This window comes from Dama dama, chromosome 12 (assembly GCF_033118175.1).
Source record: "Dama dama isolate Ldn47 chromosome 12, ASM3311817v1, whole genome shotgun sequence".
Classification (NCBI taxonomy): domain Eukaryota; kingdom Metazoa; phylum Chordata; class Mammalia; order Artiodactyla; family Cervidae; genus Dama; species Dama dama.
In genome coordinates this window covers 76,816,238-76,831,775 of record NC_083692.1, presented here as the reverse complement: position 1 = coordinate 76,831,775, position 15,538 = coordinate 76,816,238, and the positions used below count along the sequence as shown (strand labels likewise).

General features: G+C 40.2%; 1 pseudogene and 2 gene segments (V, D, J or C); all 3 read right to left on the bottom strand.

Moving 5' to 3' along the window:
• Positions 1 to 3,681: 3,681 nt before the first annotated feature.
• LOC133067358 (T cell receptor alpha variable 22-like) lies at positions 3,682 to 4,460 on the bottom strand. The segment is given in 2 exon segments: positions 3,682 to 4,194; positions 4,383 to 4,460. Coding segments are annotated over 2 exon segments (411 nt in total).
• Positions 4,461 to 6,797: 2,337 nt separating this feature from the next.
• Positions 6,798 to 7,341, bottom strand: LOC133066961 (T cell receptor alpha variable 8-3-like; annotated as a pseudogene).
• Positions 7,342 to 11,866: 4,525 nt separating this feature from the next.
• LOC133067357 (T cell receptor alpha variable 21-like) lies at positions 11,867 to 12,695 on the bottom strand. The segment is given in 2 exon segments: positions 11,867 to 12,404; positions 12,604 to 12,695. Coding segments are annotated over 2 exon segments (339 nt in total).
• Between the last annotated feature and the right edge of the window lie 2,843 nt (positions 12,696 to 15,538).

The window sequence follows — 15,538 nt, the reverse complement described above, 5'->3', positions numbered from 1 at the left end:
ACCATTTCTGCTGATATTTTATCAGAGAGAGAATAAAACAATCCACCACCTCTGGATGGTGAAGATGATTCTGGAAAATATAGTGAATAAGAGAAACAATAGCAAGGGTCAAAGAGTTAGAGGTCTAAAGGAAAGGTTGGGAAGGAAATATCCAGGGTCAGGAGAGAAACATGGGTTTGTGAGTAAAAAATGTCCTTCATCACTTAGGGAGCAGAGAAGTGTGAAGATTAAAGCGGATAGTACTAGGGAAGACATGTGTAGACGTGGCTAGAAAGAGATGAGGGTTGGTTGGATAGGCAAAGAAAGTTCAAAGACAAATGTGAACATTGGAGAATTTGATTTGAATAATAGCAAAAGCAGTGAAACCTGCAGGACTGTTCCAAGGAATAAATGTTACAGTGGCTACATTAGACATTGTTGGTACCTTGCTCAAATTTTCTCAGAAAGCTCATCTGTGCTCAGTCCCCAAGTTCTTTTTGTCTTGCTGCCAGCAGCTTAGATAATAACTGATTTCTGGGACTATCCAATTCTTTTGTCTAAGTGGTACAGTATAGTCTGATATGTGCTCTAGTGCTCCCCAAGAACCAGGCAGACAGAACATCAGGAACATCTGAAATCTTCCTCTTGTTTGGCCTTTGCCTTTTCCCTAGTCAGTGGGCTTCCCAGGCGGTGCTAGTGGTAAAGAAGCTGCCTGCCAAGGCAGAAGACATGAGACTCCAGTTTGATCCCTGGGTCGGGAGGATCCCCTGGAGGAGGGAATGGCAACCCAGTCCAGTATTCTTGCCTGGAAAAGCCCATAGATGGAGAAGCCTGGTAGGCTACAGTCCATGGGGCCGCAAAGAGTCAGACATGACTAAGCGACTTCAGTTTCAGTTTCTCTTTGAGAAGACTTTAATCGAAACCATCATTGGGAAGCCCAAGTTTAAGGGTGTGTTGAAAACAATGGAGATTTTTATGGTAGACATTTAAGAGGAGGCTGGCAACTCAATGAGAGCAACAAGTTAATTCATAGACAACTACTTAAAATCTTAACAGAAAATACAGGAAAGGGGATAGCTAGGAAAAGTCCTCTCTGATCAGAAGACCTCAAAGAAAAGTTTCAAAGACTGTCTCTGCAAACAGACTTGACCTAATTAGATGAGACCTGGGAACAATTTACACATTCATAGCATTGTTGAAAAAAATCAGCCAGCAATTAATGGAGTCTATTGCCTAGGTGTAATACAAACAGAAGCAAATAGTTTAACATAGCAATTAGAGAAAAAGACTGTCAAAGAGCCTTGCTAAACCACTACCACATCAGGATGTCTAAGAATACCCAAGACTATACCCTTTGAGGAACAACATCATAGGCTGCACAGTGTGGGAAAAATGAACTTAACTGAAATAGTCAAGTCACTAGGCAAATAAACAAGCAGACAACAGCAAGTGCCAGAGGGGTGGAAAATGGATATACAGAATAGCTGTAAAAAATGTGGTGGCCTGAATAAGAACTCCCAAAGTTATTCAAGTTCTAATTCCTGGAATCTAAAAATATGACTGTAAAAGAAACAGATCAATTTCTGAACACATACAGTCTTCCAAGACTGAATGTGAAAGAAAAATAAAATTTGAACAGACCAATATCTAGTAATGAAGTTGAATCAATAATCAAAAAACTCCTGAGAAACAGAAGTCCAGGGCCATATGCTTCAAGAAGAAATTCAACTGAATATTTAAAGAAAAATTAGTACCCACACTTTACAAATTATTGCTAAAAATCAAAGATGAGGAAATGCTCTCAATCTCATTCACTGAGGCCTACAACATCCTGGTACCAAAACCAGACAAAGATTCTACAAAAAAGAAAATTCAGGCCAATATTGCTGATGAATATAGATGCAAAAATTCTTAACAAAATAGTAGCAAACTAAATTCAATGAAACATGAAAAGAATCATGCATCATGATAAGGAGAAATTTATTTCAGGTGTGCAAGGATGGTTCACAATCCACAAATCAAGCAAGACAATATATCATGTTAACAGAATAAAGGATAAAAATCATATGACTATGTCAATAGATGCAGACAAATATTTTGAGAAGATTTAACATCCATGATAAAAACTGTCAACATATTTGGTAAAAAGAGAGCATGACTCAAAATAATAAAGACTACTTGTTGTAAATCTACAGCTGACATCATACTAAATGGTGAAAAACTAATCTTTTTCTCTAAGATCAGTAACAAGACAAGGATGCAACTCTCACCATTTCTATTTAACATAGTACCGGAAGTCCTAGCCTCAGTAATCAGACAGGAAAAAGAAATAATTGGCATCCAAGTCGGAAAGAAAGAGGTAAACTGTCTCTAATTACAGACAACATGATACTCCATATAGAAAATTGTAAAGATGCTAAAGAACTAATAGAAACAATCAACAAAGTTAATTACAAGTTGCAGGATACAAGATTAATATACAGAAATCTGTTGCATTTCTATACACTAATAATAATTATCAGAAAGAGAATTTAAGAAAACAATCCAATTTCTAGTTGAATCAAAAAGAATCAAAAGTATCCAGGAACAAATTTAACCAATGAGGTGAAAGACCTGTACTCTGAAAACTGTAAGACATTGATGAAAAGAATTTAAGATAATGTAACTTGAAAAAGGAAACTGAGAGGGCTACAGTAAACAAGAGCCCACAGCTTTTCATTGGCTGAGTCCTTGCCAGGAAAGGATAAAGGCATCCTCATCCTCCCTTTGCCCTCCACCATGTCCACAAGCCATGAGAATTTCCCCCGTCTCCCAACACTTCCCTGGTGGCTCAGATGGTAAAGCATCTGCCTACAATGAGGGAGATCCGGGTTCGATCCCTGGGTCAGAAAGATCCCCTGGAGAAGGAAATGGCAACCCACTCCAGTATTCTTGCCTTGAAAATCCCATGGATGGAGGAGCCTGGTAGGCTGCAGTCCATGGGGTCCCAAAGAGTGGGACACAACTGAGCGACTTCACTTTCACTTTTCATTTTCATGCATTGGAGAACGAAATGGCAACCCACTTCAGTGTTCTTGCCTGGAGAATCCCAGGAACAGGGGAGCCTGGTGGGCTGCTGTCTATCGGGTCGCATAGAGCTGGACACAACTGAAGTGACTTAGCAGCAGCAGCATCATACTTTATAGGACAGAGACAGAAAGATATTTGACTCCAAAAGAAGAAGGAGCTATGGTGATGGGAGCAAGAAGTTCTAGTGATTCAAGAAGGAGTCACGAACCAAAGAATTTAGTTAGCCTTCAAAAGCTAAAAAAGGCAAAGAAATGAATCATCCCTTAGATCTCAAGAAGGAATCCACTCTGCCAAGAACTTGACTATAGACAGTGAAATGGATTTAAGATTTCTTGCATCAAGAATAATTTTCTTCTAAGTTACCAAGTTCATATTGAACATTAAGTAAGGTTTATTGTTGATGTTCAATTCGCTGTACTTGTAGGATGGGATGATGCAAGTGTCTGTTGGGACACATTCTGGTGAGGCAGATCTGAACATTCTTGAGTCATCTAACTAATCAGGATAACAACTTTATTGGAGTTTTTTTTTTTTTTCCTTTGAATTCTTTTCACTTTTTACCATTTTTCAGTTCAGCATATGATGGTTAAATATTTATTTTATTTTGTCCTCTTATCAGCTATTCTGCTAGTTCCAAGTTAGAAGTGTCTAGTGCAGAAGGAAATATAGATTGAGAAAGGAAGATAAAGACTGAAGTTCATAACCTGTAGGGCCAAAAAGTGTCTGTGATTAAAACTGTACCAGTGCAGGTAAGAAACAATCAGCACTGCAAATGCCCTGTGGGGCCTCACGGTGTGACTGAGGCTGGAGGAGGGGCTGAGCCCGGGAGGGTTCCTGTAGAGGCCTCAGGTGCCTGGGGAGCACCGTGCTGCGCAGCGCAGAAGTAAGTGCCCGAGTCTGTGGTCTGCAAAGAGGAAATGTGCAGTGAGCTGCGGCGTTCTTTGGGGACTGTCGTGGCCTTTAATCTTCCTTCCTGCTTTGTCCCTGAAGGAACGGAAAACAGGTGGATGAGGCAGCCCCTGGGGTTCTGAAGATACCACTGCACATTGTCTAGGGAGGTGGAGGAATTACACCGCAGAGTAGAGCTGGCTCCCTCCTGGAGACTCAGGGCTGGGGGACTCTGCACCACATCCATCCCTCTCACACCTGATGAGGAAAGAGAAACAGTCACAGGTGAGGGTCACAGAGCACCTGCACAACCCATAAAGTACACCCCCAACCCCATAAATGATAAGGATAGAAAGTCTGCAGGACTTGTCAGCTCCTCTTCCTCCTTCAACAAAACAGAAGCTGCTCATTCCTTCAGATTCTCCTGTGGGGCAGCCCCAACTCACAGCAAACCTGGGCAAACAAAAGCCCCAGTACGGTGTCCACTAGCCTTTTCATGACGCTTTGCCTTGTTGCTGGAAAACATTCACAAGATACATAGCAAACCCTGGGTGGTGAGTGTCATGACTTGTCTGGATGTTTCAGCTCCTGCAACCAATCAGCTCAGCCAACAAACCCTGCTCAGCTGACACTCTGTGACAGGAAGCCCCACCCTCTGGTCTCAACTGAACTAAAAACAGGTTAAAGAAGGGTGAGAGTGGAGAAAAAGGTGACAGTCAATGTTTTGTACATAATTTTGAACTTGTGAAATGGAAGTTCCTATTTTTTCCTGATATATATTAATAAATAAATCTTGGACAATAAAAGTGGAAAAAAATCAGAAAAAGCTGGTATCTATACTTCAAAATTTTCCATATTACCTTTGTTTATGACGCCCTGTTTGATTCAGGGGACTTTCCTGAGAGCTATGGATAAAGATAATGACAGATAAAGATAATAACAATCAATGTAAATATAGATATTTTGCATTATGGTCATAAATGTCTAGTGCTTGAATCAGGGAATAAGACAGAGCTATTAATTGAAAGGAATATTCATCAAAAAGCATGCTTCTTATATGCCGATAATGATTTAGCTTTTCTTCACACAAAATTACCCTCCTCTATTATTACTAACCCCCATTTGAAAGAGTTTTCCAGGGTATAGAGCGGTAAATAATATACTTGCCAATTCAGGGGACAAAAGAGATGGGGATTCGATCTGAGTCAGGAAGGTCCCCTGGAGAAGGAAATGGCAACCAGCTCCAGTATTCTTGCTTGGAAAATCCGATTGCCAGGGGGACCTATTGGGCTGTAGTCCATGGGATGGCAAAGAGTAAGACCCGACTGAACGACTGAGCACGTGAAAACTCAGAATGAGTTTCAGAGGTAGGAGGTAGATGGGCTGGTAATTGTCAAGCAGAGTAAAATTCAAGCTTTGTTTTCCCTACAGACTCCAAATACTGAGGGAAGAACCAATTCTACCTTGTTGGAACTGTTCCTTTGACTTGCTTTTCACTGCTTTTGTTATAATAATCATACATAATGGGCTGACTCAGAGAATCAGCCCCTCGGCCTGACTGCTAAAAGGCTTTTGTTCATGACCTATCCACTTGTGGATGGTAGGAAAGAAGAAATTAATACATCCCCTGCCTGAGGCTTGCCATTCCAGCAGATGTTTACAAGATTAATTTTGCCTTTTTAATTTGTTTCCTCACCTTCCCCTACCCTGTTCTGTAAAAGAACTTGCCATCCAGACCCAAACAAGATGATTATTTTGAGACATTAGTCTGCCATCTTATTGGTCAGTCAGCTTTCCGAATAAACTCCTTGCCCCCACACCTCTTCTCTCAGATTCATTAACCTGTCATGCTAATTAGCCTCAGTAACCAAGACAATTAACGGCAGGAGCTGAGCTCTACTAGAGTAAAAAAGTGACCACTTCTGAGGTCAAAAGGTCAAGGAAAACTGTGCAGGCACAGAAAGACTCCTCGGAGCTCAAAAAGGAGGTGGCACCGCCTCATAACAGATGATGCCAAGCATCCCACAAAGCTCTGTGCTGGAATTCATCTTGGCAAAAAGATGCACGTGCATCTTTCAGGAGTGTCCTAAAACAGGTCTGATGTGGGGAAAGGAGAGAGATATCTGGCCAAAGATAAACACAGACCCAGAAGAACTGCCCCATATGGATGACTTAACCACCTCTTCACTGCACTCCTCATCTTCCTCCTCGTTAGGGAGGATGCCCTTGTGTCTCCTGCATTGGCACGCAGATTCTTTAGCACTGCACCACCTGGGAAGCCTATTAATGGAGACTGATGAATAAAGGAGAACGTTTTTTGCTTCACACTATATTGTGTTTGGAAAGGTCACCCATATACATCCTTAAGTGCCAACAGTAATTAGCTCCACCAGTCCCAAGTGCTTTAGTCAAAGAGTTGAAATCCTTTAAGGAAAGAAGCTTCTTAGGATACTGGCAAAATAGTCTGGAGATAATGCAGTTAGAAATAAGGCATTGTCCTGGGTTTTTTGTTTGCTTGAGAGATGAGATTAATATTGTAAAGCAAATTCTCTGACTTGTGTTATATCAACTCACATGGTCAATCTCAAGCTATTATATCTCAGCCCATCACTATTCCAAATGACCCGGCAGTAAGTAGCTTTCTCCAGCTTGTTGAAAATTCTATGGCCTCATTTTCCCTAGAATTCTGATTCTAGAGGACAAAAATACCAAATTTCAGAAAACAGGAGTCTTTCCTTTGCAAAATGATATAAAAAAAAAAAAGAATAGAAAAGACAAGAAAAAATGAAGAAAAGAAAAATCTAAGATGCCCATGGGAACCAAACACTTCCAGGATTCTGTATTGTCTGTGCTGTTTGCCTTCACAGAACATGCCAACCTCCTAATATAACAAAGACTGAGCTACAGTGTCCAGGAGGTTTGTGTTCAGCTCCTCCTGCAGCCCCAGGCACTGTGTCACTCAGAGCACAGAAGTACTTGGCCGAGTCTTTCCAATGAGCTGGTGTTTTCCTCAGGTGGAAGGACTTCTCACTCTTCCTAAATTCAGCCTCAAAACCTTTGATGCCTGAAACAAGATTGTCTCCAGACACGTACTTCAGGAGAAGCTGGAGTCCTTGGTCAGGGTACTGCACGGACCAGAAGAGGTATGGTGAAACAGAAGATGTGTAGGTGCACTTCAGCTCCAGACGGGCTCCTTCAGAGACAGTGATGTGGTCATCAGGCTGGGTCACTGACTGGGCTCCAGCTCCTGCTGAAACATCAATGCTGAATCAGTGAAATCAGCTAACGCAAAAAGTCTCTATTCAACATGGAGCAATATTCCATGTGTGGACAAAGGAGTAAAATGGAGTAATACTCACTCAGAAACAGGAGCATCTCAAGCATCAAGGTGAACACCAAGGTCATAGTGGGGCAGTGAAGAGGCAGTGAGCTCCTTTCTAATGGGTTCCCCACAAATAAGTTTGAAGACTGGCTGACTTGAACCCAGGTTTCTCTGAAGTTAAGAATGACAAAGGGTATATAATTCTTCAGATGGAGATTGTAGGGAGGTTGTTAGGAAGAGAAGCTGTCTTAACAAAATGCCTGTCTCTGGTGTCTGAGATGCTTTACATCTCACTGTGTGAAAAATGGTCAGAATATCTCCTTAAAACCTAGGGTTTTGTGAGGTTCTTCTGATCCTTCACAGAAAAGCAATTTCCAATTTAGGCAGCAGTGCCCTCCAGAGGCCAAATAGAGAACTACGGAGAAGTTCACTTTTCATTAACATGCCCCACCCTTTTACTGCCCTTCTGTGGTTGAATTTCAAAGCATTATGATTATGTACAGAAGAGGATTTATATGTTGTCAGCCTTGAACTATTTGGCTTTTTAAAAAAACAGAATTGTGAGTTAAAAATGTCCTGTGTTACTGTATAGCACAGGGAACTATATTCAATATCCAGGGGTAAATCATAATGGAAAAGAAAATAAAAAAGAAAGTCTATATATGTATAACTGAGTCACTTTGCTCTACAGAAGAAATTAGCATAACATTGTCAATCAGCTATCCTTCAACTTTTAAGTGCTGGATACAAAATAATTTTTAGAATGAAACATAAAACTACAATGTTACAATTTTTTTAGTTTCCAGATTTAATTGAGCCAGAAGGAAATAATCCAATATATTTCAACTGCAGAAAGAGAAGAGCCATTAATCCAGAAGACTTCACTAATAAAGGTGAAATTCAGACATTCTCAGTTGAAGGAAAACGAAGAAAAGTGGTCACCAGAAGACCTATCCTAAAATTATGTCTAAAGGAAGCTCTATAAACAGAAATAAAATTATAAAGGAAGGAGTCTTGAAACAACAAGAAGGAATAAAGAGTACAATAAGCAAAAATATGGATAAATATAATAGACTTTTCCTGTTGAATTTCCTAAATTATATTTGGTGGAAATATTTTATAGCATATTAGATGTGTTATATAATAACATATATATAATAATATAATTATATATCTGGGAAAAATTATAACATTGTCTAATGAGGCTCTAGACACACATGGAGGAAATACTAAAGAAAATTATTTTATGAATGGGGAGAATAAATAAGTGTAAAGGGAGGCAATACTTATACATTACATTCAAATAGGTAAAATAATATTACCAATAGACTGTGTTATATAAATGCAGTAACTGGAGCAACCATATAAAAACAGCTATACAATAAGACACATCTAAATGCTATAGGTAGCCATGAAATTAAAAGATGCTTACTCCTTGGAAGGAAAGTTATGACCAACCTAGATATATTAAAAAGCAGAGATATTACTTTGCCAACAAAGGTCCATCTAGTCAAGGCTATGGTTTTTCCAGTGGTCATGTATGGATGTGAGAGTTGGACTGTGAAGAAAGCTGAGCACCAAAGAATTGATGCTTTTGAACTGTGGTGTTGGAGAAGACTCTTGAGAGTGTCTTGGACTGCAATGAGATCCAACTAGTCCATCCTAAAGGAGATCAGTCCTGGGTGTTCATTGGAAGGACTGATGCTGAAGCTGAAACTCCAATCCTTTGGCCAACTGATGCTAAGAGTTGACTCATTGGAAAAGACCCTGATGCTGGGAGGGATTAGGGGCAGGAGGAGAAGGGGACGACAGAGGATGAGATGGCTGGATGTTATCACTGACTCAATGGACATGAGTTTGAGTAAACTCCGGGAGTTGGTGATGGACAGGGAGACCTGGCGTGCTGCAATTCATGGGGTCGCAAAGAGTTGGACACGACTGAGCGACTGAACTGAACTGACTGACATGCTATAGGAGCTTCTCTTGTGACTCAGACCGTAAAAGAATCTTCCTACAATGCGGGAGACCCGGGTTCAGTCCCTGGGTCGACACGATGCCCTGGAGAAGAGAATGGCTATGCACTCCAGTATTCTTGTTTAGAGAATTCCGGTAGGCTACAGTCCATGAGGTCACAAAGAGTCAGACACAACTGAGCAACTAACAGACACACACACACACACACACTAAACGCTGCAGATAAATTGAAGCGTAATCCTAGAAAATGTTGAATAATTCACAGGAGGTTAGAAGGAAAAACAGGGGACAAAAAAAAAGCGCAAAAAAAAAAAATCAAATAAAATGGAAGGCTAAGCCCTAAAATATCAAGACATTAAAAACAAGCGATCTACACACAGAAACTAAGACACAGAAGTTGACCTGAACACACCAGTGACAAAACAGTTCAGACAAAAAGTGGATTAAGAAACACGACCCAACTGTGACAGTCTGAGAGAAATTCATTTCAAATAAGACATGGTCATCTTGAAAGTAAAAGGATGGAAAAAGATGTATTATGCAAACATTGATCAAAGGAAAGTATAATGGCTATATTAACATCGGATAAAGTAGACAGACTCTTGAACAAAGAACATTACAAGAAACAGAGAAATATTATCTACTGATGAAGAGGATAATTTACTGAGAAGGCATAGTAATCCTAAATGTATATGTACCAACTAACAGAGCTGAAAAATAAGTGGAACAAAAATTAAAGCTAAAAAGAAAAGAGACAAATCTAGAAATATAGTTAAATACTTCAATATTCCTCTCTCAACAACTGGTAGAATAACTTGCCAGAAAATCAGCAGATATATAGAAGAACTCAATAACACCATTAACCAGTAGGACTTAATTATCAGCTATACAACACTCCACCCAACCAGAGGAGAATATACTTCTTGTCAAGTGTCCGTGGAATATATACCAGGTAAGTCCAAATCTTGGGACCTAAAAAAACTCAAAAATCTAATGTAAAAGAACTGAAATATAAAGAGTATGTTCTCCAACCACAATGAAATAAATAACATAATAAATAAATAACAGAAAGATACAGGAAAATTCCCAAACATTTGACAACCAAACAACACACTTATTAATCATCTATGGGTCATAGAGAATGTCTCAAGGGAAATCATTGAATTTCCCATGAGTTGAATAAAAATGAAAATAACAGCATACCAAAACTGGGGGGACACAGCCAAAGAAGTATTGAGAGTGAAATTTTAGCACCACATGCAAATATTAAAAAGGAATAAAATCTCAGATTATCTAAGCTTCTATCTGAAGAACCTGGACAAGGAAAAGATAAATTAATCCAAAACAAGCATAAGAAAATAATAAAGATAAAAGGAGAAATCAATGAAATTTAAAAGAGATAAACAATAGAGAAAATCAATGAAACAAAAAGTTGGTTCTTTAAGAGGATCAGTAAAACTGACAAAGTTCTAGCAAAACAGACGGGTGGAGGGGAGTGGGAAGAACAGGGACAATGTCAGCAGGCTAATTAGCAGTATGGCATCCTATGTGATTGGCTAAGGATGAACATTTGCCTTTCTCCAGTTGGTCCTAGGCTTCTGTCATAGCTCAGTTGGTAAAGAATCTGCCTGCAATGCAGGAGACCCTGGTTCGATCCCTGGGTAGGGAAGATCCACTGGAGAAGGAATATGCTCCCCAGTATTCTTGGGCTTCCCTTGTGGCTCAGCTGGTAAAGAATTCACCTGCAATGTGGGAGACCCGGGTTTGAAACCTGGGTTGGAAAGATCCCCTGGAGAATTGAAAGGCTACCCACTCCAGTATTCTGGCCTGGAGAATTCCACGCACTGTATAGTCCATGGGGTCGCAAAGAGTTGGACTGGACTGAGAGCCTTTCACTAACTAACTAACATTAGCAGTTGGTCCTGAGTCGAAAGAACTTCTGAAGTATTATGCTAAGTAAAGTAAACAATGCCAAAATGCCATGTATTGTAAGATTCCATTTGCATAAAATGCATAGAATAAGCAAACCTGTGGTCAGAAAGCAGGTGGGTGGCTCCCAAGGATGTGTGCCTGGGGAGCTCGGGGAGTGACTATGTCACGGGCCTGTGGTTTCCTTTCGGGGTGATGACAAGGTTTCAAATCTAGATAGAGGTAGTGATTGTGCCATGTTGTGAATATACTAGATGCACACTTAGGTGTTCCTTTAAAAGAGAGAATTGTGTGAAATGTTGCTTAATCTCAACAAAACTACTATTTTTTGACTTTTTATTTTGTATTAGAGAAGAGCTGGTTAACAATGTTGTGTTATTTTCAGGTGTACATCAAAGTGATTCCGTTATCCATACACATGTATCTGCTCGTTTTCAAATTCTTTTCCCATTTAGATTGTAAAACTATTACTTAAATTGAAGTTGATGAAAATCTAACAATCAAAGAATTCACAATATAATTTTAGATCATTTTAAAAGATTTTTTTAAATTAATTTATTTTAATTGGAGGATGATTACTTTACAATATTGTGATGGTTTTTGCCCTACATCAACATGAATGGGCCACAGGTATACCTGTGTCCCCACCATCCTGAGCACCCCTCCCACCTTCCCTGCCACCCTATCCCTCCAGGTTGTCCCAGAGCGTGGGCTTTGGGTGTCCTGCTTCATGCATGGAACTTGCACTGGTCATCTATTTTACCTGTGGTAATGTACATGATTCAGTGCTATTCTCTCAAATCATCCTACACTTGCTAATTGCCTCTATCTGGAAGGAAAGTCAATACAGAAAACCCCTTAATGGAAGAAGTTTCCTCAGCGCCAAGCCAGGATGTGGTTGGAGCCCCATCTGCAGTCTGAATCCTGGGAACAGGCTCCCTCTGCGCACTGGGGCCCACAGCTCAGAGGTCGGTGGTTGAGTCACTGTGATGAGAAGCCGCAATGTGTGAAGCACTGTGTCCTGATGGTTTATCCAAGGAGACTGTAATTCTTCCACTTGTTTGCTCTTTCTGATTCACCTGAATTGACAGTAGGGATGTGAGTCCTTTCCCGGGATCTTGCCTAAACCACTGCAGGAAGTACAGAGCGCTGTCAGGGTAACTGCAGTTGAGATTCACGCTGTCTCCCTCTCTCACGCTCAGAGCTTCAGGACTCTGACTCACGTCCTGCTTACTGCTCACCCCTGTTCAGAAAGAGAAAACAGAGACAGGCTGGTCAGCGGCTGATTATTCTTTGGAAACTAATTTTAAGTTTACTTTTTCGCTCTCCAGAGGAACTCCCAGAAACCATGCAGGTACAACTCCCTGACTTTCTGTGTTCCCTGGGGAGGAATATCTGGGAGTCGCCCATTCTTTGCCCATTTGCAAATCCCTCTAACTCACAGTTTAGTTGTAACCAAAGGATGATCAGGCTCAGGGATTTGTCCATTCCTTCTGTCATTTAGACTCACTGGAGAACTGAATTCTTGTGTCTGTAAAATATTCAAGGACTCGCAGGATAAAAGACCTGCTTTGCCGCCTCTTGTGTTCAAAACTTTCTACAGGAAACACAGAGTCAGCCCAGCCAATCAGAGCAAGTCACAGAGGCACAGAGGAGGACGCACCAGAAGCCCATCTGCCAGGAGTGCCAGGTTGCCATGGAAACACCATCATCTCAGGGCTAAGCCCAGCGTTGCCAGAGAAATGCTTATCTCTTTCCCTCCTCTGTCCCTCCTCCTAGGGAAAACAATTTTTAACACATCAGATTTGCAGAATGTGGCTAAGTATGTACCTAGAGGGGTTTCTCTGATGGCTCAAACAGTAAAGAATCTGCCTGCAATGCAGGAGACCCAAGTTCGATCCCTGGATGGGGAAGATCCCCTGGAGATACGAGTGACAACCCACTCCAGTATCCTTACCTGGAAAATTCCATGGAACAGAGGAGCCTGGTGGGCTACAGTCCATGGAGTGGCAAAGACTCAGACAATACTGAGTAACTCATACACACAGGAACCTAGAGAGAAATGTAAGCATAAATGCTTATGTTAAAAAAGAAGAAATTGTAAGTTTTACTGCACAGCTGCAGCTGAACCTCTTCACATTCCTATAACTGCTCCCTCCTCTTGCCACTTCAGTTCTTAAGAATTGTTTTCTTTAATTCACACTTTCTTGAAAATCCCTTTCTATCATTTCTCAGCCATCAGGTTGCAAAAAGAGTTAAGAATCATAATATTCACATTCAATGTGTGTAATATATCAGGAAATGGGCACTTTCACATACTATAACTGAAGTATAAGCTAAATAAGATTCATAGGTGCTATTTTCCTATCATTGGCCAGATATTCCACTTGTCTGAGAATTTTTTAAGAAATAACCTTATAAATACATTATAAAATTGCATATTGTATGCAGCAAGGATATTTAAATATCTTTCAATACAAATACTCAATATGTTATGATAGATCTCTATTATAATATACTATACAGTTGTCAAAAGAGTAAGTAGACTTATTTCTGACTTGCAACGATTTTGTGGACTTATTCAAACTGATTATTTACATTTTAGATTAATTCTTGTTGGAGTATAGCTGATTTACAATGTTATGTTACTTTCTGCTGTATAGCAGAAAAAATTTTGAACTATTTAACTCTGGAGTTTTTATTTTTTAATTCTCATTTTATGTTGCCTGCAGCATTTATCTCAGAAATCCCTTCATCTTTAAACATGTTTAAGGCTCAGTTTCCTTACCTGAGGATAGATTAATATTACTTTGTGGGTTTTAGATTACAGAAGGAGTATCTAAAGTGCTGAGCAAAGGACCTGACATATGGTAGTGGTTCAATAAATGATAATAAAGACTCTGATGTTGAAGATGAGAATGACAAAAAGACAGCAGGTAGAAACAAGAATCTCATGATAATTCTCGGATCTATTCCACTGAAGACATTGGGCAGACTATAAAGCTAAAAACCCAAAGATTAAAACTGAACAAAACCAGGAGGTATGGATAAGAATACCTGTGTCTCTCTCCTTGAATCAGGAAGCTTCCACTTCTTCTTTCCTTCTTTGTAAAGCCCCCTCTTCTTCTACCCGCAAAGGAGGAGTGAGGAGGGCTGATTCCGTCATTCAGAGTCCATTTATGAGTAGGAGATTGAAAAAAAAAGTGAAAATGCAAGTCGCTCATTCATGTCCAACTCTTTGTGATCCCATGGACGGTATCCTGCCAGGTTCCTCTGTCCATAGAATTCTCCAAGCAAGCATACTAGAGTGAGGAGCCAGTCCCTTCTCCAGGGGATCCTCTTGGCCCAGGGGTTGAGCCCGTGTCTCCTGCACTGCAGGCGGATTCTTTACCATCTGAGCCCCCGGAGAAGCCCAGAACAGTTCTCAGTCTAACTTAAACACAGGACTCCAGAGTCCACTTATTCTGCTTCTAGCTCCTGCATTTCGAAGTCTTTGCCTACCTGTGATAAATGCATTTCTATAGAGGGCTAATTTAGTGCCCTGGGATGGGCTGCTGCTTCTTTCTATTTCAGCCCAGATGCCTGAAAAGTAAGTCAGCTCTTGGCCAATTTGAGGTGTGTCCTATCTTTCCACCTCATCCTTGTAGGAATTCTGAGCTTGCTATTCTGGATTCAGAAGGAAGTAGGAAACTTTACTTAGGCATGAACCTCAAACTTACCTTTCCTAGAGGTAATCAGATGACCAGTGATATTAGGTCCTAGAGGTAATTAGGTCCAGGGATCAGCTAAAAGTCCTTCTTCACTTTCTGTTTGTCTTAAGCTAATATATACAGCATCTTCAGGATTCTTCCCTGTGGTGAGCAGGGCAGGATTTGGCCATTCTTAGGTCCCACTTCAAATGGAAATATTTCAGTTGAATAATAATGAATATATGACATATCAAAACATGTAAGATGCAGCAAAAGCAGTACAGAAAGTCCCTGACTTATTGTTTTCCAACTTTATGATGGTACAAAATAATATGAATTCAGTAGAAACTGCACTTCTAATTTTGAGTTTTATTCATGGGCTAGCATGATGCTGTCTTTTAATGCTGAACATCAGCAGCAAGTTGCAGCTCCCAGTCAGTTACTCGACTGCAAAGGTAAACAACCAACACACAACCGTTCTGAACCTAGACAACCACTCAGTTTTTCATTTTCAGTACAGTGCCAAATAAATTATATGTGGTAGTCAGCATCAAATTATAAGATAGGCTTTGTATTAGATAATTTTGCCCAACTGTTGGCTAATATAAGTGTTCTGAACATGTTTAAGGTAGGCTAGGATGAGCTATGAGGTTCAGAGTTCAGGTATATTAAATGAACTTTTGACTAA